Genomic DNA, 24,055 nt, shown 5'->3' with positions numbered 1-24,055 from the left:
GAGAAGAGTTCCATCAATGAAACTTACCTTATTTCTTGCATATAAAGCCATCTTTACAGATCTACTCCAGTTAACATAGTTAGAACCCGAAAAAAGAAGAGCAACGATAGAGTGTTGTGAAATGTCGGATGAAGAAAGGAAATAAGGATCATCAAAAATGAAATTCATATTGTTTTGAACTGGAATTTCAGGATTCAACGAAATTTCATCGTTGATAGTTAAAGGTATTTCAGCATGTTTTGAAAAAGGGGTTTCAGAATCCGCCATTAAGCAAAAACAAAAGAATCAGAGAATAAAGAAGAAGATAGAACGGAAGCAGTAGGAGCGAAACTTTCGCTCTGATACCATGAAAGATTGCAGATATGCAGATCCAAGATCAATATTATCTTGATCTAGAAAATGAAGAATCCAGAAAGAAGAAAAGAAAGAAGCTTTTATTTCTGATATATGAAAATTCAAAATTCAATTATTACAAGAGGAGAAAAAACATATATATAAACATAAGAGATAGAACAAAATATTAATGAGCTGTCCAGATCAACAAGCAGCACCCCTAATAAACGAAGAGAAAAAGTTTGAGATAAACAAGTTCACAATGCTTTGCAGAAAAACTTGGTTCAACGTATTTGACAAAATTAATTGCCATGGTTGGTATGATGATAATTAATTACTAGAACTTTTTTCTTAATTTTGCAATAGAATTTGTAATGTATGATTCTATCATGGTTTGATGTAATGTGTGTTTATTTGTTTAGATTTTATGAAATGGTGTTAATTAGTTATCATCATTATCATCCAACCCAGTATATCCCGCTCTTAGAAAGCTAAGGCCAAGGGTATGGGGAGGGAAGGACGGCGGCAACTCATACCCATAAAGAAGAGCACGGCCAAAGGAGTCCTCCGATTCGAAAAAGATAAAGAGACGCGAAAAATACGAGTAAGATAACTTGAAGGCCTATAGACAGAAAGACCACTACAAAAGAAAACAAAGAACTAAAAAGAAAGAAAACGATAAGGGCAAGGGTTGAGAGTACTAAGAGGACAACTTGAAGGCCTTAGTTTAGATGATGATCAAAAATTGGTGTTTATGATTATTGAGTAACTTTACTTATTAGTAACATATTTGATAAATATAACTGTGGAGTTAATTCAACTATTAATTAAATATTCTCAATTTGGACGATTTTCACTTAGTTGTTTATTTATTTTCTAAGTTTAATTTCTTAAATATAAATAATATTTTTATAAACAAATATTTTTAAATAAAAGCTGGAGAGAGAAAATAAATAATGAGGTAGGAAAGAAAAAGTAAGTGAAATATAATACAGCATACATAAGGAAATAGATTATTATAGGTTAGTGACACTAATATAAAAAGGGTAAATGGAAAAGGTGGTTGGGGCACTAGTTATAATCTAATATCACCTTCAACAACATTGAATTTGTTCCGGCTATTAAGATTCATTTTTCTTATATATATTCCACTAAATTCACAAACACTAATTTTTAAATAAGCAGATGTCATAGTGACACCATTTTTATTAGACTGATCCAATATATATTTTTTGTTTTAAAGTGATTAATTGTAATGTTAAAGTGATCACTTATAACCTTTAAACGATCACTTACGATCTTAAAGTAATCAATTAAAGAGATAAGCTAATTATATGGGCCCGTCTAATATCTCTTGATAAGACCATCTTGTACAAGAGTTCATAATATATTTAACATCCAATCACAATTATTCATATCTAAAATTTAAATTTGTGAGTTAAATTTTGACTTATAGTTTTCAAGAATGAAATGAAAATATTTTTAATAATTAGTTTAAAACTCTACATCAAGAAATTTATTTTTTTTAGTAATAAAGTCTATAAGTAAGTTTAATTATGGCTATGGAAAATTTCAAAAAATGTGTGTATATGAAAGAGATTAGTGAAAGTTGATAAAAAGGAAAGTTGACAATAATTGATACTAAATTTGTTGGACCAATTCATTAAATCATGAATCGTAGAAACACGTTCTGATTCAACCTTAGTAAATTTTATGATCCTACTAGCATTGTGATTCAAGCAACATTTCGATACAATCTACGATCTGAATCACCCACCTTTATATAAAACAATCTACGATCGAGATTACCTGATTATAGGATCCTATATTAAAATCGCATTTTAGATAACAATGTTTCAAGATAATAATAAAAATATTTATCAATGATGGTACTTGTCAAGTAGAAATGCTTCCTAATTTAATAACTTTTAAGATTAATCCATATAAAAACTTTCTGTTATGCAAAGTATATAGATATTTAGAGTTTTAAGCAAAAGAGAAACTAAAATGAGGAACTACATTGACCTCATCTATATCTGTATTTCTTAAATATAGAATAAACCTTTAAAATAGCCAAGCAATCATGATTCATGTGATGCACCTAAATTTTTAACAAAAATAACTACAAACCTACTAACTTAATAATTTTAATTCTAAGAAAATTAGATTTTATCTCCGTTGGAACATGTAACACCTTTTCTAAATAAGATCATGTATTCTATTCTGGCTGCCCCTTTTTCTTGCCCTTTCTTTTTCTCAGCCTATTTTGTAAGCTTATACTTAAAAAAATGTTTTATTTCTAAGGAGTATTATAATTATTTCTACTAATTAAATGTATTAAACAAATTTGAAGCATAATAATGTAAGACCAAGAGCATTGCCAGGTTTTCATATTAGTTCTAGTAGATAATATTGGACTAACAATTTCAGGAGTAATAAGGGATGGTGGAGAACTAGAGGTAAAACAGTTGAACACTTTCATTGAGAAAATGAATTGTAAATTGTAAGCACTTACCTGTTCATGAGCTACATCTTTTGGTACAACTTCTGCTGATGACAAGGTAGTAACAATCCTGAATCCTGAATCCGGAATAAAATAATCAAAAGGGTAGTATGTGATATGCAGAAATGATTTCAGAAAACGATCAGCAAGTGCATCAAAGACATGAAGTTCATGTCGAAAAGGAAAGAATGAAATGTTTAGGTATATAACATATTCTGGCGCCTCAATCATAAGCTTAAGCTTTTGGTTGAGTTGGTTCCTTGACATGGTATCAGAAGTCAGCGTGATAAAAAAGTCAAGGGTTTGAATCTCAGCCATCCCTCGTTTAAAGTGGGATATTTAGCTCTAGGTATGTGGAAAACCTTGTTGCATCCACATTTTTAACCCAAAGGGCTCTCGTGTGAGAGGGTATGTTAGAGTATATAACATATCATGAGGTCTCAACCATCAGCTTAGGCTTTTGGTTGTATAAGTTACTTGACACGAAACACTTCCAATTCCCGCGTAACAAAGCTTCTAATCTGTAACTCGGTTCTATCATAATTGACAGGCTCACAGGCCACAGTACAAAATCAGTTAATGCAAGACATGATCTTTCTAATAGACAAAGCCCAAGAGTAGCATCAAGTGAAACATACCAGATTTTTAGAGCTATAGATGACATCACGTACATTAGTAAACAATGGAAGCTGCTACAAGCTGATCAAATAGAATGTCAAATTTAAGATTTCCAAGCTCAGACAACTTGGTCAGCATATTCTGCATAGTTTTACAATGCAAATCTGATAAAATATATAAAATAGCTATTCTATCGTATCCTCAAATATGGTGCTAAATATTACTGTTGAAATGAGAGAAGGATGATAATCGAATTAGTGACCTTTCCGTCACATTCTGATACCATGTCAAAGAAACAACTCAACCAAAAGCTTAATCTGATGGTTTGAGCCCTAAAATACGTTCTTCACTCTATCAAAATCTATTGAAGCTCATCAGTGATGCGTGAAGCATTCAAGCTTGAACCCTCAAACTGATACTAAAACACTTGTAGTATCTTTATTCTATTAGCATAAATGATATTGCATAGGTCATTTATGAGCGGTTCAAACCTTCAACCATAAAAATGCTGATCAGTGAAGTTTCGACTTGCTAAAAGAAAAATCTGATGATAAACATCAACTAACCCCCATGAAGCACTTCTCCTGCTGGTACTAAATTCAACGGAAAACTCAAAAATATTGTTTACTGATTAGAGTGTAGCAACACAATGTATACAATCAAACAAAATATGTTAAGTGTTCATCCATACAGCTTCCAAACGAACAGACTTATTAGTCATCATTCTAACACTTTGTTTGAGTTTTAAGCAAGCAAGAAATCAAATAACAATCTGTAACATTTACCCGATTTCATCTGTATCATCTTCAACCAAATCACAGCCCACTTGGACCAACTGTTTCTTTGTTTCGGAGAATTTTGCAGTCGAGACACACAAGAGCTTGTTCAGGGAGAAATCTTCACCAACAATCTTCTTCTTTAGTTCATACCGATGTTTAATCCTACTATCAAGATTGTATCCAAGAAAAGCAGGAAACGACAAGAGTTCCCCAATTTCTCGGTCCATCTCTTCAATCAAGAATTCCATCTTTTCATCTAAAGACCTTGAATTGTATTGCAGAATCTGAAAATGCTTCTTGCTCATTGCAACTATATCATCACAAGAAAACCCGTAATTCAAAAATAAACCAATAACTTCCTGCAAATTCTCAGAGCTTGTTCTTGTCACAGCTCCCATAGCCATAGCAAGATCCTTGGTTCTATGACCATAACCTATCTTAACCAGCAACACTAACTTATGGGAAAGGTTCTTCTCGAAAGAAAGACCGAGAAACAATGGCGCTTTAATCAAAAACCGATAAATCTCTCCCGAATCAAATCCACATTCCTTCAAGAATTCAATTCTAGGTTTCAGTTTCCTGTTTTTGCTAGCACTCACCACATTTGGAAAAACAAGCATAATCTTGAAGATTTCATGATCAGTTAGGCCAACAAATGATCTGAAAAACTCTACTTGACCTTGCAGATGATTCAAACTATATAATAAGATAGCAGGAAGTCTATTCAAAAGTTCACCAACTGCATCAGTATCTCCCCCACTTAGCTTCTGAAGAAACCCGATTCGGGGAACTAGTTGACTATCCAGATCATAATTTAGAATTGAAGGGCGTTTAGCAATTATACCCACAGCATTAAAACGGCTCAAAAATGTCAACATTCTTTGAATTTCTTCACATGATTTAAGACAAAAAGCCTTACTAAGATTAACATTGTTAAGAATATGAACAATCTTTTCTTGAGGAATACCATTTTGAAGCAGCAAATCAATCTTTTTATCAAAACCAGCAATAAACCTAGGCTCTATCCCCAACAAAAGACGCTCAATTTGAATACTATTAATCTTATTTCCAAGATCATTGTGAATGAATTCTATCAAATAATCAATTTCTTCAGCAGTTAATACATCTGGGTATTTGCATATTAACTTAGATAAAGTAAACTCCTTCAACCCAACTGATTGTAACCCATGAATTCGATTGCGAATAGACTCAACAGGCAACAGCCCTAGGGCAGCATTTCTTTCTAGGATATCATCAGTTACTCTTTCATCAATACCCAGTAGTTGAAAAATTGAGAATATTTGTCCTATAATTTAAAACCCCATTATAATATGAAAATTTTTCTTATAACAATGCAGATAAAGTGTTTGCGAAAAGGGCTGAAAGAAAAACGTACCTGTTACAGTAAAATTATTACTTTTTTTGCTGGATTTGCTTAGAATAAATACATTTTTTGATTGTTGGGTTGTGGTAGACCAAAGTAAAGCTGTTTCTTCATCATAAAACCCAGAAGGAGTGAGCTTGAGAAGAGAGAAACAGCCATGAGGAGAAGTAAAACCTGTAAGTTGAGGTGAAAAACTGAGTGCTTGAAGCGGAGAAAAAGTAAATGCCATCAAAGTTACAATCTTTGTATGTGATTATATGTACTTATATTCTGAAATCTGAATTAGAAGTATGATTTGGGTTGTACTTGGCGCCAATTCTTCTCTCTCCTATGGAGTATCTATCTCACTCAAGACTCAAAGAGTTAAAAGTATTTTATAAAGCTAACCTTTTGTGGGTGCAAAGTGCAAACTTATGAGTGGGGTCCAATTACACTAAAACTAAAATCATTAAAATCATTTATTTATTGTACAAATGTTATAGCAAATTCTTATGGTTAACGGTTTCTTTGAAAGATCATCTCCAGTTAGGTAGATCATCTCCAGTTAGGTAGGCACATAAAGGAAAATGTAGAGTATATGCATTAAGTATTGTTGGTTTGGGTCTGAGAGACTCTCAGAAAACCGGCTGTATTTACAATTATAGAGTTTGAAAATTTTGAACTCGCATATGATCGTAAATGGGTCAAAATTTTAATTGGTTATTGATCTTGTCGATCTTATTTTAAAGTATTAAATTTGCATTTTAAAGATCTAACTAGGTTTGAATTAATTTTGTAGATCAAATTTAGGTTTATATAAAATTAATTGAATTTTTGAAATTTTTTAATTGAGTTGAAGTTAAACATATTATATCTTATAACATCATTATGAGTAAAGGATTTTATATACTTCATTCTTTTATCTTATTTTAGTCATTTAGTATAATAGAAGAATTAATTGTAAATTGCAACTTTAATGTTTGATGATTTTGCAAATTACAGTTTTGATGCTTTTTTTTTTGTGAATTAACGTCTTTAAAGCTGATTTTTGACCACTATTCAAGCCAAATAATCGAAACCGTACAAAATGACCGATTCACAAAATGACCGATTCACGAGCGTTTTTACCTTTTAACCTTCTTTTTTATTTGTTTTAATTTTTTTGTGTTTTTTTTTTCATTTAATTCCTTCTTCTCTCTCACTCCTCCTTCTTCTTCATCCCTAAAAATCTTCAAAGTCTTTATTAATCTTCAACATCCCTATTAATCTTCAAAGTCCCAATTTCTCTCCAAAGGCCAAACCTAAATTTCTATTCAAAGTCCCCATTAATCTTCTTCTTCACATTAGTCACTGATATTAGTAATAACGATGTGTAATCTGAAGATGACGATGACGATTACTTAGATGTATTGAACACATTGTCTTTTGGAATGTTAGTAATAACTTGTGGGAACTTGGAGATCATTTTCATCAACGTTTAGAATGTTATGTGCAAGACTTTTCTTGACTCTTTGGGTCGTTATAAAGTATTTAGGCACCCGGGGTATTGAACACATTGTCTCCTTCCCTGTTTGAGTTCCTCTCTTCTTGGTCATAACTGAACTTCTCTCAATCAGCCGATCAGTTTTTCGCACCATATTTTCTGATCTTGAAATGGTCTTCTGCCGAGAAATTGAAGTAGCAGTAACACCATGATCAAGTTTACTCTTTTTATTCAGCCTCGTCTCAAGTAAAGGGATTTTAGACTTGCATCGCCTTTTCACCAAAGCTTTCGAGATTATCTCTGTTGAATAATCATCCGATTCAGTACTAGACTCTGAATCATACTCCGAATTTCCACTATCTGCAATCCTGATCTCCATCGATTTCAACTCCTCTTCATATCCCACCTTTTTTCGTTTAACTTTCTTGTCCAAACAATTACTCAATGAAGGATTCTTCTTCCTTCCCTTACCAAGATTTTGAGTTTCGGGTACTCTCAATAACTCACTCAAAAGCCTCGTTTTTGGGAATTTCCTACGCTCCGCCATTAAATAATCGTCATCATCTTCAGATAATAAATCGTTATTACTAATATCAGTGTTTAATGGGAAGAAGAAGATTAATGTGGACTTTGGAGAGAAATCTCTTAAAAATAATAATCTAAAAAATCTAAATCCACATTCTAGAATAGTCTAACATCATAAGAAAAATATAGATTAGCTAAAGTAGATGGATGTTCTAGAACTTTGCCAATGTAACCTACATTGAACTCATATAAATACGAGTTAGATGGCAAGATGAAAAAATAACAAAATACAAATACTGGATTAAGCCACATAAGGCTACATGAGTGATAATTAAAATTTGTGAGTAATGGGATATAAGTGAAAACTGTATCAGTGCGGAATAAGAGTCTCATTAATATTCTTGTATAATTTATGATGTAATTAAATATTTGTATTTAATAAATATAATATAATATTTATCTGGGTTTAATTATAATTCCGTGTGTGTTTAAAACTTCTATTAAAATCTAGGATTTGGACTTTTGAGAGAAATTGGAACTTTGAAGATTAATGAAGACTTTGAAGATTATCAGGGATGAAAAAGAAGAAGAAGGAGAGAGAAAGATAATTGGGAAAGAAGAAATTAAATGAAAAAAGAAAAAAGTAACACAAAAAAAATTAAAACGAAAAAAAAAAAAGGAAAGTCAAAGGTAAAAATGCTGGTCAACTAATCATTTTGTACAGTTTCGGTCATCTGGCCTGAATAGTGGTCAAAAATCAACTTTTAAGGCTGTAATTTTCAAAAAAAATTAAAGCTGTAATTTGTAAAATCATCAAACATTAAAGTTATAATGGGCAATGAATTCTAAATAGAATGAAGAAAATTTTTTTTGGACATATGTATACTAACTTGGAATAAAAAAAAATTGAGTAAGATACTAAAAATGATTCTAGACCTTTTCTAATTTATTTGACACTCTTATACTCTTGAAGAAACGCTAGTATAAAGTTTAAATATTATCCGCCCAAGATAGTGAGATACCATATTACCATGTACTCTACACAAACTACAAATGTATGAAATTTCTCTTACCTTTCATTTAACTAGAAAATTACTACTGCTCAAATAATTATATTACATAAATAAACATTTATATATTATGATAGTGATTTTCGATTTAGTTATCTAAACGGGTTAGATTTGGATCAAAGGATTTCTAACTTGTTTATTTATGACTTGAACTCGAATCCGACCTGAACTTGATTTTTTTGACAGGCCTAAATTTAACACATTACTTAGTCACTTTTATGGGAACAAAAAATGTTAATCGACTCATAAACATACACCTAGAATTGGATAAAAACGTTAATGAACTAATAAATAATCAGCCAATCAACTCATAAACACAAAGCACCCCTAACAATTTCACTTACTTCCTCTGTTTCATTTTGTTCTCATTTTGCTATTTTATTTGTTGTTTTTTAAAGAATTTACCTATTTATATCATAAATTTAGGACATAATTAATTAATCTTATTTATTCTCATTTTAACATTTTATTAATACTTTTAATCTCCACATATTGTCCACTAATTTCATTTAAATATTTTTTTAATGATTGTAATTCTCATATATTTTCCATTAACCTTATTTTAATATTTTTTAATGCTATAAACTACTTCTTCTCAATTAAATGATTCAATAAAATAATAAAATAATATATCTACTGTCCTATTTCATACACCTTGAAACAAAATTGCAACTACGTACATTTCTGAAATTAAAATTTAAACAGCCGTAAAATGGGAATTTGGGTATATTGTAGTATGACATTGGGCAAAACTCACTAAAAAAAATGAAATGATATTTATTGATAAATGGAGTATTTTAAAGCAACAAAAGGGGGGGGGGGGGGCACAATTTACAAAATTTAAGACAAGAATATGGAGCACAAAGTCAAAAATGACCAAATCTTCCAACTTCCAGCTCCATGTTTGGATGTAGTGTACTTTATAGGATCCTCTGGATTACAACGTAAACACGTTGTTATCCCAATTGCCTTGTAAAAAACTTGTCCAAAATCGCCGTTCCTCCATTGACAAAACTTGCTCATACAATCTTCATCAGTTTTGGACGTTTTTTGTGAAAGGTTTTGGTTAGTTTTATGGCTGTATGACCGTCACTCGGTGGGATCGACTTTATCAGGATCACTTCCGACCCATCATTTCTATTCTTTTGGGGCGGTCTCGGACAAGGATACCTGAAAAATCAAAGCAATACAATTTACACTCAAAACTATAATCAATAATTTGGATCACAAATATTGGCAATAGATATGGGATGTTATAACTTGCCTCTTTTTTCGAACTCTCCCAAGAACACCTTCTCTCTCCTTGAAAGTTGCTTTCTCTTTATCATTCTGGATTTGTTCCTACATGAAATAATAAAACCCAGAAAGATAGATATAATCAGACTGAGACCAACAAGTCTTAAAGAGCCAATGATGAAGTAATACTACGGTTTTTCCACAAAATATTTCTTTCTCGAGAATCATTTACAGCCCGTTTGGTAATCAATACTAAATGATGGAATAAAAATAATTTATTGTGTAAATTTTCATAAAATAATGTTAGTCCCATGGTAATGAAAGTTTGATCATCTTTTTTTTTATTCACAATTTTCCATTACCACCTCATATTACAATTTTAAATAGTAACGCATTGAAATGAATTTTATTAAGAAAATAAGATTGTGAAAGGAAAATAAGCATGACTATTAAACTTGACAACAGATATTTCTACCAAAATTACAATAATTTTCCATTATCATTCCCATCATTTAGTATCGATTACCAAACAAGCCATTCATTAGCTAAAGATTGATTGAATAACACCAAGAAAAACTCAATGGGAGAGGAGGAGCAACCATTTTTGACCAAGGATGACGAGTCAGCATGAAGAAGTGAATTTATTACTATTACTTCATTCACATGCACAGTTGAAATAAAATAACAGTGTATATAATACAAGTACGCATGCTGACAGAAAAGGAAGGTATTAGAATAAGAAACAAAGATCTAAAACCAAAGATTTTATGTAGAACTAGTAAGTAGCAGCATCTAGCACATTAAAAAACAAGACAAAATAACAACAAAAGTGCAGATGATCAACATAGTGACATAGATCTTGTTCATGGGTTATTAGTCAGGGAAAAACAACAGGAAACAAGAGGAATAAACACCTTTTCCTATGTGGGTATATGATTGAGCGAACCACTAACCTATTGGAGGATCATTCAAAGAAATACAACCATTAATTCAAATGCAAGATGCTCGCTGCAAATGAAGAGAAAGGGTTCTTATCGAAAAACTAAGAATAGTGGCAATTGATCACTTCAACGGACTCGTAGAAAATAGCCCTAGAACTTCGAATATAATTGTATATACCGGGGAATCTTTGCATTCAGAGAGAACATTCAGCTCTCTCCGTTTGAAATATATGTTCTTTTTTGATTAAAATAATAACTTCATATCTTTGGGGCAGGAGTATTAGTAACAGTGTAACACTGTCATACGATCTATTACACAATCATTAGGTATCTTATGTGATTAAAATAAAAGGTCCTCCCACTGTCCCATTGATTTTCATTTTAAACTGTCTCACTAATATTGCAACTTCTTTTGCAAGTCTGATCATCTTAACCACTCATTTATATCTTCTACTTGTTTTTTATTTACTCTCCAACTAAATTTACTGTCCACTAATTTTCACCCAAAAAGCAATCTGTGCTAAATGAGGGACAACTGCAATAGAATGAACACTTTATAAGTGATGATCATCAAAATTCAAGGGCCATTTAAAGTGAAAAAACAAGAAGTTAACAGCAATTGTTACTTGTTAGTTCATGGCAGAGACAGAATTTTGACTAAAATCTTGTCTAAGACAACTAAGATTGAACTGGCAACCAAAGGGCACAAAGGAAACCTTCCTATATAGCAAATGTTAAAATTCATTACTGATTCAATGTCATAATCCCTTTTTTTTACAGAAAAAGTTTGCTTATCAAGAAAAATGCTTTTTTATGAAATTAACCGGGTTTCAGGAGGAATCGACTAAAAAAGCCGGTCTTATGCAAAGATAACCTGATGTAAATATATGCATTATCTTATTTTATGTTCTATTTTAGCCTATCCAGATTGCAATGGCACTAATCCTTCTTAATTAAAGCTTGTCTTATGCAACTTATATTGCCAACAAGCTTCTTGTCTACAAGTAATATAAAAAACCAGAAAAAAATTTAAATTGTAGATTGCTTATTTTATGTAGTAGAACACTAAATTTGGATATATCTCTCAAATTTCCGGTTTGAATTCCGAAAGAAAAGGAATCTAAATGCCCAAAAATCTTTAGAAATTCAGTAAATTTTAGTACTCTACAAAACTTCTTGCATGCAGCAAAGCATTTCATAATAATAAGCACAAAAGTAAATGAAGAATGCATGACAATTACTCTACAACTGATGCCCGAATAAATGAAACTAGGTTAAAGTTCCTACACTATTGTCCTTCTCATCAGTTCTTCTTTTTCGTTCGGTTTACACTCCCTAAAGCAATGGAAACATCGAAATAAGAAAATGGATCAAGCCTAAGATTACTATAACTTAATATTGTCAATTGTGACCTCGAAACTGAACTACAATCAAGACGTAAATATTTTCTTCAAAATTTTATGTCAAGTTCACAAAATAATTCTCATAAAATAGCTAGCAAATCAAGGGTACTGTACTGCAGCTAATATGGTCCACATACAAATAAAAAAAAACTATCAAGAAATAAGTATGAACTGTGAAGTGTTCATCCTATAATTAGACCAACTAAACAACCCACAAAAGATCTTACAACAAAACAAGAGCACTTGAACTACAATCAAGTAAAACCCTTGCTTGCCCACAAATCACAACAGAAAAATAGGCAAGCCCTAGCACACCACCATAGGATCATGCTGAGTTCTGAACAGTCACCACAAATAAAACGAAAGAAAGACAGTTATCGGTATTACAAGAACACTATCATATGATTTAGAGGGTAAAACCTTAAATTAATTGGAAAAAAAAAGTCAATTTTGAAGTTTCTAAAACCTCAAGATGTGCAAAAAATGAATAGTGGTATATCGCCCTTACAATGTCAGCAAATAATTCTACAATCAGATCCTTAATATTAAAACATGAGCAAGTATCATAATCTTATTATAAATCTAGTCAAATACCTTAAAACACCAAATTAATAAAAGCACTGACAAGATTTTCAAAGCAAAAGTGGTAATCACAGAGTTGAAAACAAAGCTGCCCACACAGATTTTTTGATTTAGACAAATCATAAACTTCTATAATGATAATTCCTAGAACATACAAAACAACCAATTAGAACTTGGATATACTTCTTGGTTCATATCCACCACAATTACAACAAAAAGGGAACCCAAAATTACTCATAAACTAACTTCAAAGTTCATCCACAACTTCACACAATCACCATGAAATCAAAGTGAAAACTCAAATTTACATGTAATTTTTCCCCAATTTGATGATTAAACCCAGAACAAATATAAACCCACAAATTATTTTGACAAATTAAACATGAAATATTGAAATTCAAGCAAGAAAAACCCCTAAAAAACAGAATAAAACACCAAAAAACAACCTAATCATTGACATTCTATGTAAATAATGAACCCTTTTTTCAAAATAACACAACCCAATTCAAAATAAAATTTGATACTGTTTTTACTATTAAATGATCTTACTTTACTTGGTTGTTGCAACAAAATCTCATCTTCTTTCTTCTTCATCTTTATCCTCATCTGATTATCATCATCATCAACATCTAATTTCTTACTATGATTATCACCCAAATTATTAACCGCCAATAATTTCTTTTTCTTCCCAGATTTACATTTACTTCTTTTTTCCTTAATTTTCCACTCATCATTTTTTCTAAAAGCCCATTTATCACTCTTCCATTCTTGAAAACTTGTATCAATTATCGTCACTTCATTTCTAGTATACGATTTCAAATCCACGTTTTCTCCTTCTTCAAAATCATCCGAAACCCTAAATTCCCCATTTTTATTATTTTCATTTTCCCTCTTTTTATTCAAGCTAGTATCACCACTTGATACAAATCCACCATTTTCACTCTTCTCTCTTTTTAAATCGTCCGAAGAACTCGGAAAGTCGGCGTCTGAACTCACGCTGCAAAACCTAGGGTTTGATTGTTTACGAGAAGCTTTAACTGAGAAAGTTCTGGAAGATTCTCCTCCCATATTAAAGAGGTCGCTGAGTACCCCTCCAAATGGGTCTCGCTCCTGGGTTTGTTTATCTTTCCTTCGAATCGTTGGTTGAGAATGAGTTGACTCGGAGTGAGTTGTCGATTCGGTGATGGGATTTGAACCAGAGCTTGAAGATGAAAGGAACCGATCTAGATCCGGTTCTTCTCCGGTAGGAAATCCCCTTGATGACCGGAGCCGGTCTAGCCAATGTGAACTTGATGTTGAAATCATTGATAATTTTTATTTTTGAAATCAATTGCAAAACAAAAATTAAAAATGGATAATTTTTGTGGGTTTTTCTGGGCAGAGGAAGTAGAGAGTAATGTTATTGGGGATTTTCTCTCTCCTCTTGATTTGAGATGAAACATGTAAGTGAACTGCAGCTGCTGCAGCCTGCAGCAATAGTTAGTAGTAAGAGCCACTTCATTTTTCTTTTCAAAAAGAAAATTTTAATTACTAATTAATGGATTTGAGTTTTGATATGAAGATTAATAGTCTAATAGAGTGAAACAGCAAGTTTTGGAATATTTGAAATAAAAAGTTTTTTTAATAAAAATTTTAAACTAAGCATGAAAAAAAAAAGTTAATTCTTAAATAAGCCACAAGAAAAAATTGATGATATGGAATATGGATAATGATTTAGGATCATAATGGACTGAAGGCTAAGTTTGGAAGGAAAAGGCTAAAAACACTGTCAAAGAAAGTTATTTTATATACAAGTTAGTCTTTAACTTATTTGAAATTGGTGTTTTAACCTATTAAAGTTGATATTTTAACCTATTTGAATTGACATTTTAACTTAATAAAGTTGATATTTGGAGTTAGTGCTTTAATCTGTTAAGTTGTTATTTTAACCTGTTAAGTTGTTTACCTATTAAAGTTCGTATTTTAAATAATTAAAATGGATATTATAACTTATAAAAGTTGGTGTTTTAATCTGTTGTAGCTGATTAAAGTTACAAGTATAAAAATACTAATTTGAACAGGTTAACGTATCAATTTCAACAGCTTAAAACATAATAAGTTAAAACACCAATTTCAATGGATTAAAACATCAACCTAAATAAGTCAAAATAATAACTCAAGTTGTCAAGCACCATAAAACACCAACCTAAACAGGTTAAAATGTCAACTTCAATATGTTAAAATACCAACTTTAATATATCATCAACTTAGCATGTTAAAACACCACTCCAAATAGGTTAAAATTGTAACTTTAAAATACCAACTTCAACATGTTAAAATATCAACTTTAATATAGATTAACAATTTAACATGTTATAATACCACTCCAAATAGATTAACATATCAACTTTAATATGTTAAAACGCTAACGCCAAATAAATTAACACATGTAATAAAGCGCACGTTTGTTATTTTTTTCAAATAATATATTAAACCAATCTAAATGGACGCATTCTCTCAAAAAGACCGTATTTCAAAACAATTTGTTTTTATACACCAACCTTGCATTGACCCCTAATCTTGGGCAATTTTTTTTGTTCATTTGATTTTTTTTTTCTATACGTTGCTTTATAAATAAATCGCTTCAATAAAATCAAATTTATATGTGAATCATTATCACATTTCTATGCAAACACTCAACATATAACAATTTAAAAAATATTATATATAAAAATATATACAATTGTCGATTAACTACAACGTCATATAAATAATCAAATATATACAAGCTATAATTAAAGATCAATCAATAGTGGGTGTATCCACCTCATAAATAGTATATAGACTTTGATAAACTACAGGAGTACACTTACTATCTGAATTATCTTGAAGCCTAAAGTTATTGGGGTGGCATGAGATACATATGAAGACTCACTCTGAGTGAGTCTAGGAGCCGTCAGATGTAGACTAATTGTATATGACGATAGGTGCTCAATCGACGTCTACAGAGCATCTACTTATGCAGAGGAACCTGGAACATCGTCCTCTGGTATTGGTCGTGGAAGATGCTCATAAGTCATAACCAAGGCCCCATCACGCTGTCGCTTATCTTGAGCTCTTCATTCGACTATTCAAGACATATACGTATAAATAAGGTTTAACATTAAATATTAATAATATAAAAATCAATAAACATGAGCTCTGATTTTTAGTTGTTTGGTTTTCATCACATAATTTTAGAAGTTAAAATTAACAATTTGAATATTTAAACACTTAAGCTCCTTGTATGTATTGACTTGTTTCATGAGTTACTATGAGACAGTTTTATATAAGATTTGCTCTAAAATAATAAATATTGATCTATTTACAACCCTAAAGTCCTATACCCATGAAATCTGATTAGTGTGGATCTAGATCCAAATATTTTTATATATAATACTCCTTTTTTTTTTTCTTTTCATTTAGTTTTTGCATTGTTTTTAAAGCAAATGTTGAAAATCAATATCTTCAAATGCGCATCATAAAAAATTATAAAAGATGTACAATAAAAAAGTCTCCAAAGTGAAATATTTCAAACGGGAAGAAAATTAAAGAACAGTGGGAGTATAATATATGAGTGGGGTCCGATCTAAATCCATTGAAAATAATAAGTTGGTATTATTCATAGTTAATCAATAATTAATATTTTATAAGAAAAACATTAAAAGAATGAATTACTCACGATATTTTTTTTCAAAAATTAATTATAAAATGATTAACAATAATTAATAATAATTCATCAAATAATAATAATTAAACAATTAATTAATTAAACATAAAGTACTAATAATCATACAACCTGCTAAACCACCAAATTAAAAGGACAATGGAAGCCGTAAAAGTTGAAAGCGATCAAATTGCCCCGTTCAACCAATCTCATTATGTATTTCCAAAAAAAAAAAAAACAATCTCATTATGCGCATAATTAAACATTTGTGTTTTGTATAAATACATTGTATCTTATTATTAACTATGTCTTTGTAATTTTCCTTTATTTATTAATTTAAATATAACTCTAATAATAATAATAATAATATTTATTTCTTTTTAATTTTTTATTTGATTAAATAAAAATATTTTAAATGAATAATAAATCAATAATTAATTGATTATAAATTAAAATGTATACCTTATTATATTATGGATGATAATAAAATAACGAAATAGTGTAGGGCATGTGGGTTTGTCAGGGTGACGAGATGGCAACGGGCTTATCCATCGCCCTATTGGACAACGACCTGGCAATGAAGCACCCGTCACCACGTACACGCATGAATTTGCCTTGGTCAGTGTTCGTCGCCATAGGGATGACGACTAGGGTCGCAAGCCTTTACGAGGTCTTGGCGAGCATATATTTGTCGTTTATCGAAGCACATAGCAAGGAACTATTTATTGTCAGGTCGTCGCTAAAGCCATTTAGAAAGAACTTGGAGACACCTTTTTTAGTCGTTATTTGCACAGTTATTTGCCGTGAGTATTTAAAATACAAATCCAGAGTACAAACTTCTTACTCAGACCTGAAGCCTTAATGTTTTTTCCATAGATGTTCAAAACAAATTTGGTGACCTTACATTTATCAGAACTTGCAACAAAACTCAATTTGACACGAATTTTAAATTGTATTTATAATTATGTAAAAACCAAAATGAACACAAGATTCAATTTTGAACCGACCAGAAACATATGATCTGAAATCAACTTGATTACCTAAATCAACACCTCTATTGTCTTCTACCTCAAAGATCTTAAGAGTTTCACAAATTCTCATATGAGACGATTTTTATCAGGTTGACCTAATCCGTCGCAGTCTGTATTTTGAATTTTGTGACAGACCCTGCGACGACATACTACGTTGCATGCTTTCATATTCGCACACACAAGGATTCTGACGCTAAAATTGTCGCAATAGAAGCGGTTTTGATTTCCATCACCATTGTTGTGCAAAGTTTTAATTCCCGCGACAACTGTTAGATCATCGCAATTTTCGTTGCAATCATGGTTATCAGAATCTCGATCCTGATTAACGATTCTACGATCCAAAATTAGGTGACCGATCCGGATCGTAGGTAGGATCTTAATGTTGGTAGAATCGTACGATCCTACATAGCTCCAGGATTTAAGTGGTAGGATCATAAACGATTCTACGATCCGATCCTACAAGGGTAGTTTCAATCGTACAAAAATTTCATATAATCTAAATTTTACTTTTATATATATATATATATATATATATATATATATATATATATATATATATATATATATATATATATATAAACAATTATATCAATATGACTAAAATTCAAGTTTTTCTTGATTTGCATTTTAAAAATGATTATTAAAGGTATTCTTTTACAAAAGTTAATGATTGAAGTCAAATAAGTGTTAATTTAAACCTTAAAACTTAAAAAAAGAACCAATACAATTGAAAATCAGTTATCTAAAGCATATTAATGCATATTTGTAGGATTACACGATTCTACGATTCGATTCTATCGATTTCTATCCTACCCCCTTAACGATCCTACGTAGAATCCCGATCCTAACATCCTTGGTTGCAATTTTAAAAACATACAACTTTCAATTTGCCATTTTGTCATTGCTATTTGTCTGTTTTCTTGTAATGAATGTAATCACTTATAATTTTTAAGTAATTATTTTTTATAGTCCTAAAATAATCATTTATAACCTTATATTTAAAGTGATCATTTACAATTTTAAAATGATCAATTAGAAATAAGCAATCATTTGAGTTTGTCTAATATTGAAAGGGTCTCGTATAAATATTGCTAAGAGTTTTTCATAGAGACACAGACATTCCTTTTCTATATGTTGGAGCTAATCGTAATTATAACCTCACTGGTAAATACTCTTATTTATTACAAGTAATAAATATGTGTTTTTTTATTTATTATTACTTATTTGGTGACTAAATAAAGAAACTTTTTAATATATAGGCATAAGACCAACATCATTAGTATGAGGTAGGCTTACACTATAATAAATTTAACTTTTTGCTACAGTAGATTTAGTGACATTAAAAGAATGTCATTTATTTATATTTTAGTGTATAATTGTTATTTTTTATTTTAAATTTCACTGTAAAGTGATTTAGTGACATTTTATTCGACCTTTAGAGACATATATAATTGTTACTGTAGTCTATTGTGACATTTATGAGAAATATCACTAGATTCTATATCGCGAAAATCTTTAGTGTGATTTTTTATTATGCTGCTAAAGAGTCTAATAAATCGCACTAAATCCACTATATATACTACTAGAAATTTAAAATAGTAAAATATCACTAAATATATGCCACTAAAAGCAAATTATATTGTAGTGTTAAAGGGTGCTTCGCAAACCACATTTTTCTAAACTTTTTATTTGATAAGCTAGATATAAAAACCAAAATCAAAAAATTACTTATGATAGTTTTTTCATTGGCTTTTGGGTTTTAAATTAACTTTTACTCTTTTAAACCACAAACAACCAATAAATATTTTTTACCGAACCATCTTTATAACAATTGTGTTTAATAGCAATTTGCCAAGCAAAACCCTGGCGGTATTCCGTATTTGGAAAGGAAAAGAAAAAAATTAGAGGGAAGATGAGAGAAAGGATGATAAATTTACGTGTTTTCTTCTAAATCATTCCGATGCCAAAGAAATTGTTTTGCACAAAAAGTGAAGTTCTTTCTCCCCTCGAATTCCCTTCCTTCGTAAATTCCTCCTCTCCCTTTTTGTTATCCAACAAATTTTCATCTTTTTTATTTCCTCCCATTCAGACATAGCATAAAAAAATCCTATATTCGTACCATTGGTACTTGCAGGATGCAGCAAACAGAATACACAATGAAATAAACCTTAAATCAGCTAATTCATGCATTTACAAGATTGTCTAACAAGTATAATGCTCTTTCACATCTGTTTTCTATACAAACTCAGTGCTGCAACAAACAAGATATCCCGAAACAAGAGTAATAACCACAACCGAGAATCTCAAATACCCAAAAACTTCTCCATTGAGTCCACTTTACGATCTCCAGCCATGATTGTTGAACGATTAACAAGAAACGGAGAATCTAAAGCACGATTAGAGCCAAACATGACCGACATTAGTCTATTCTGCAAAGGAGGGTTCTCTATCTTGCACTTGCAAAGGTTCCAACTTTTCTGTTTTTCCGTCTTTGGGAATAATAAGCCCGTATCCTCCCTCTTTCCTTTTGTACAGAATGTTAATTTCACCTATACATCAATGTGAATAGATAGCTTAGGAATACTAAGTCGGCTAAGAGGCAGTTAAGTGAAGCAAAGTTTTTGTTATAGTATGTAAGATATCTTGATGCCTCAACTAGCAGCTTAAGCTTTTTGTTGAGTTGGTTTCTTAACATGGTATCAGAAGTCAACGTAATAAGAGGTCACGGATTCAAATCTCAATCACCACTCATTTAAAGTGGAATATTTAGTGCCATGTATGAGGAGGGCATGTGCTGCATCCATACTTCTAGCCCAATGGGCGCTTGCGTGAGGGGGCCTGTTAGAGTATATAACATATCTTGAGGCCCAATGGGCGCTTTTGGTTGAGTAGGGTCCTTGACGGTTTTAACAGTGAAAGATGGTATACCTGTTTCTTCATTTCGGAAGGCATAGAAAGCATGATCAACATTCTCGAGCTGCTCGATTGCTTCAGTTACTGTAAGAGGTGGCATATCAAAGTACTTCGTACGAACAATCTGTCGACAAAGTTTAGATATAAAGTCAGTTCGATTAAATAAACAAATAGTTAGTGTCGTAGAATTGCAGTCGAACTTAGAATATGCTTCGAACCAACCTCTTCAATGAGGTCCTCCTCATCTCCGACAGGAACAGGAGCTATTGTTTCCACATCCTCCTCCACAGATTCCTCTTTAGTAACTATTATAGGCTCGGGCTCTCTCACCTTCAAGCGGTTAAAACCTTTCATATGTCGCCCATGATCCGAAACTTTGTCTTTGATCTTCCTCAATTTCCTCTGTATAACCGAGGATACCAAATCGATACTTCCATAGAGACTTTCGGAATCTTCCTCAGCTCTAATTACTCCGTGCTTTTTGGTAAATATGGTGACCTAACGGCACAAAGCTATATAAAAGCATATACTCATCATTCATGTATATCATAAAGGGGCAAAATTTTATACCTCACATCTTCTAAGTTTAGGCCCTTTGCCAAGCTCTCCACCCCGGGCAGACAAACGCACATCCACTTCTCGCACAAAATGGCTATGGTTCTTCACAGATTTTCCAACCTTTTCTTCCACATAGCTTCTGACATTTTCAGTCATCTGCCAAACACACATACAGTGTTAAATTTCGTTGGCGACAACAATCTAAAGCCTTCATCCGTACATTAATGTCAACACTTAATTAATCAAAAGTTACTGCGAAACCAATGAACCTCACCAAATGCATGTACAAGGCAACGCCCTTGACCTGTGGGTTTGTGGGCCCGAGCCCACGAGTGGCCACGGTGAGATTGTGTGATGAATTGTCATGGCCTAATACAAACTTGTTATATCGATATTAAAAAGACCAAAGTTATAGTATATTAGTCGCCCATATTCTTATCAGTAAATGTTCCTAAGAACAAGATTCGAAAACCATTTACTTGCATACATAATATGGGCTCTTATCAAGCAAATTTGGTAAATATTTTGTGCACATAAGTACTGGTTCAATTACAAAGATCAGCGGAATGCATTAACACAAAAAAGCTCATCATTGACGAGCTGCATAAACGAAATCATCTACTCCAAATAACCAAATTTCAGTCATTGAATCCTAAATTCAGCAGCCACTATGAAACTTGAATCTTCGAAGTCGGTATAAGCATGGTTTGTAACTTATTGCAAAACTTTATAATCATGGTTAGTAACTTATTGTTTCTTGTTTGAGCTTTCCTCTATCGTCCTCTTTGATTATAGCAAAGAACAAGGAGCAAGTAGAGGCATGATGGATTGCATGATCGGATAAAGAGCAAGTGGAGTTAAGTTCACATTTCAATGGTGAACGAATTGACGACAAGCTGAAGTTAAAAGAAGGAAAGCTTCTTTTCAATTCATCCAAACCAGATAAACATGAAACCAACTTCACATTCTATTCCCCCATTTCTATAATGCCATCATGCAAAGGATCATACCTTTTCATTACCATCATTTGTCTGTCCTTTGCTAAACTCAAAAAACAAAGGTAAAAATCGCTTGCAATTCACCCATGAAACAACTAAACTATTAACAATATTTATATCGGAGAACCATTGACATTGTCAGGTGTTGTTCATGTATAAAATACCCCTGAAATTATGGGAAGCTTTCTCATATACCGTTGTAAATCTCAGCTATATAACATATCATCGGGCCTCAACCATCAGCTTTAACATTTTGGTTGAGTTTGAACAAGTCAACCAAAACTTAAGATATGTTATATACTCTAACAAGTTTAGTGTGCTTCGTTTTTGCCATGCTTAACCTAGCCTATATTGACAGCATATATTAAGAACTAAAATTTTCGTGGCGGTATCACAGGAATTTATGATTAACATATTGGGACAAACATACACATGAAATGCATCACAAATAATAGTGAAAAATGAACACTATCAGACCCCAGCAAGCTCATGAGCTCATCAAATCATACTCCAATGAACCATATCTATTAGAATGCAGCAATTTCACCAGCTTAATCAAATTGGGTTTTAATATCTGATAAATTTATTATTGAGCTTGTACACAACAAAACCCACGGACAGTTGGCTACACACAACCCAATGAGATTTCATTTTAAAACCAATTGGTGAGGGCCTGAGGGGAGTAGTCCCATCAAACTTAGTCTACCTCTGTCTTATACTTTGATGTCTTATAGGGGTCACATATGGGTTACTATCCAACAACTAATACACTCATTTATGTGAGAAATTGATAATTCCAACTATCAAGTGATACTGAAAACAAACAAATGACATCAAATGCCTAACATCTTCAAAAAATTACACACTTAAGCAAGCAAATAATCATCTAAAGATAAAATTCTCAACAATTACTCAAAAAAATTTTACCAATTCCAGATTCCAGAAACGAAATTCACCCAATTGTCTAAACACCCAAAGATTCAAGACCCATATGTTAAAAAATTGAAACATGAAATAAGAATATATTACCTCAAGATTACGACCTTGAAGGATAAGTTTAACAGAAGAGAGAGGACCATCCCAAGACATACAAACAACATTATGCTTATTTGGTTGCAATTGAATACTTTTAACAGCAACAGTAAGTCCCAAAGAAGAAGGATTAATAAAGGTTGAACGAAGAGAAGATAAATTAGATGAAGTTGATGATAAACCAACAGGATTAGAGAGAGTATTAGTAAGACTTGGGTGCATATTAATGGCTGAAGCACATAAAGTTGCCATTTTTATGCTTCTTCAAACTTCCCACTTACTATAAATAGATTGAAGAGAAGAAAATGGAGAATTTTGTTGCAAAGAGTGAAGGAAGGAAGATGAAGAGGATGAAAATGGCAGATTATCCGATTAAGATTAGTATGCCCAGATTCTTGAATCCGTAAAATAGTGGGTTGTGCAAGGGGGGACCCGTGAGTATGAAGATTTATGGATGGTTAGTCCACTTGGGTGAAAAATCGTTCATGCATCTATGGATAAGGAACGGTGTCCATTTCAATGCTTGTGTGAAAGGTTGTTGGGATATTTTTTGGTTTGAAAGATTTCAATATGAGAAAAAGAAAATGATTGGACTAGATTGAAAATGTAATGGCAATTAGAATTTTGGTCAAATAAATGTTTTCATAATCGCCTAAATATTAATTTACAGAATACGGTCTAAGTGGAGTTATAAGGATATTTGACTCTTTAGATTGTTGAAATGCTCATATTGTTAACGTTGTTTACATTATTTTAGCTTTGTGTGTGGATTACGTTTGTTGTTAATGATAGGTCGTCAATTTGGGTTTAAAATGTTATAATTGAGCTTGGGTATTTTGTGCATGTTGTTTCATTGATGTTTTAGGCATCATTTTTGTTAGAATTGAACTTTGTTTTGTTGTTTGCTTCCATGGTTAATTTTAAACAAACTAGATTTTGGCGTTCACAAATCTAAATGTTTGAGAGTATTAGAAATGTTAAAAATTGATGATTTTATATTGT

At 31.7% G+C, this 24,055-nt stretch overlaps 3 protein-coding genes across 4 annotated transcripts; all 3 read right to left on the bottom strand.

The window, feature by feature from the left end:
• Window positions 1-4,269: 4,269 nt before the first annotated feature.
• On the bottom strand, window positions 4,270-5,846 carry LOC130805447 (transcription termination factor MTERF8, chloroplastic). The gene is made up of 3 exons (XM_057670219.1): window positions 5,630-5,846; window positions 4,358-5,539; window positions 4,270-4,295 (listed from the first exon to the last, which is right to left on the bottom strand). The coding sequence occupies exons 1-3, from the start codon at window positions 5,844-5,846 to the stop codon at window positions 4,270-4,272; spliced, it is 1,425 nt and encodes a 474-aa protein (XP_057526202.1).
• A 3,585-nt stretch (window positions 5,847-9,431) lies between these two features.
• Window positions 9,432-14,586, bottom strand: LOC130806551 (uncharacterized). The gene is made up of 3 exons (XM_057671680.1): window positions 13,386-14,586; window positions 9,939-10,015; window positions 9,432-9,844 (listed from the first exon to the last, which is right to left on the bottom strand). Exons 1-3 carry the CDS (start codon window positions 14,139-14,141, stop codon window positions 9,694-9,696), a joined length of 984 nt encoding a protein of 327 aa, XP_057527663.1. The 5' UTR covers window positions 14,142-14,586; the 3' UTR covers window positions 9,432-9,693.
• A 5,116-nt stretch (window positions 14,587-19,702) lies between these two features.
• LOC130806287 (ribosome-binding factor PSRP1, chloroplastic) lies at window positions 19,703-23,686 on the bottom strand. 2 transcript variants are annotated; one of them, XM_057671299.1, is made up of 5 exons: window positions 23,051-23,686; window positions 21,036-21,179; window positions 20,688-20,963; window positions 20,481-20,589; window positions 19,703-20,101 (listed from the first exon to the last, which is right to left on the bottom strand). In XM_057671299.1, exons 1-5 carry the CDS (start codon window positions 23,303-23,305, stop codon window positions 19,977-19,979), a joined length of 909 nt encoding a protein of 302 aa, XP_057527282.1. In that variant the 5' UTR covers window positions 23,306-23,686; the 3' UTR covers window positions 19,703-19,976. The 2 variants fall into 2 exon arrangements, with proteins under 2 accessions (XP_057527282.1, XP_057527281.1); XM_057671298.1 differs by having other exon boundaries at window positions 19,703-20,589; window positions 23,051-23,569.
• Between the last annotated feature and the right edge of the window lie 369 nt (window positions 23,687-24,055).

Source organism: Amaranthus tricolor, chromosome 2 (genome assembly GCF_026212465.1).
Source record: "Amaranthus tricolor cultivar Red isolate AtriRed21 chromosome 2, ASM2621246v1, whole genome shotgun sequence".
NCBI classification, from domain to species: Eukaryota; Viridiplantae; Streptophyta; class Magnoliopsida; order Caryophyllales; family Amaranthaceae; genus Amaranthus; species Amaranthus tricolor.
The sequence above is the reverse complement of the archived record's forward strand: the minus strand, read 5'-3'. Positions and strand labels throughout refer to the sequence as shown.

Bases quoted from the DNA above. Each gene is read 5' to 3' on its own strand.
- LOC130805447 (XM_057670219.1), bottom strand. From the start codon at position 5,846: ATGGCATTTACTTTTTCTCCGCTTCAAGCACTCAGTTTTTCACCTCAA. The intron at 5,540-5,629 runs GTACGTTTTTCT...TTTAAATTATAG, and splicing joins TAATAATTTTACTGTAACAG to GACAAATATTCTCAATTTTT. The intron at 4,296-4,357 runs GTGAAGATTTCT...TCCGAAACAAAG, and splicing joins ACTAAAGAAGAAGATTGTTG to AAACAGTTGGTCCAAGTGGG.
- LOC130806551 (XM_057671680.1), bottom strand. From the start codon at position 14,141: ATGATTTCAACATCAAGTTCACATTGGCTAGACCGGCTCCGGTCATCA. The intron at 10,016-13,385 runs GTAAGATCATTT...TATTTCATGTAG, and splicing joins TGTTGCAACAACCAAGTAAA to GAACAAATCCAGAATGATAA. The intron at 9,845-9,938 runs GCAAGTTATAAC...TTGATTTTTCAG, and splicing joins GGGAGAGTTCGAAAAAAGAG to GTATCCTTGTCCGAGACCGC.
- LOC130806287 (XM_057671298.1), bottom strand. From the start codon at position 23,305: ATGGCAACTTTATGTGCTTCAGCCATTAATATGCACCCAAGTCTTACT. The intron at 21,180-23,050 runs GTAATATATTCT...TGTGTTTGGCAG, and splicing joins TTCAAGGTCGTAATCTTGAG to ATGACTGAAAATGTCAGAAG. The intron at 20,590-20,687 runs GTTGGTTCGAAG...CTTTGTCGACAG, and splicing joins AGGAGGACCTCATTGAAGAG to ATTGTTCGTACGAAGTACTT.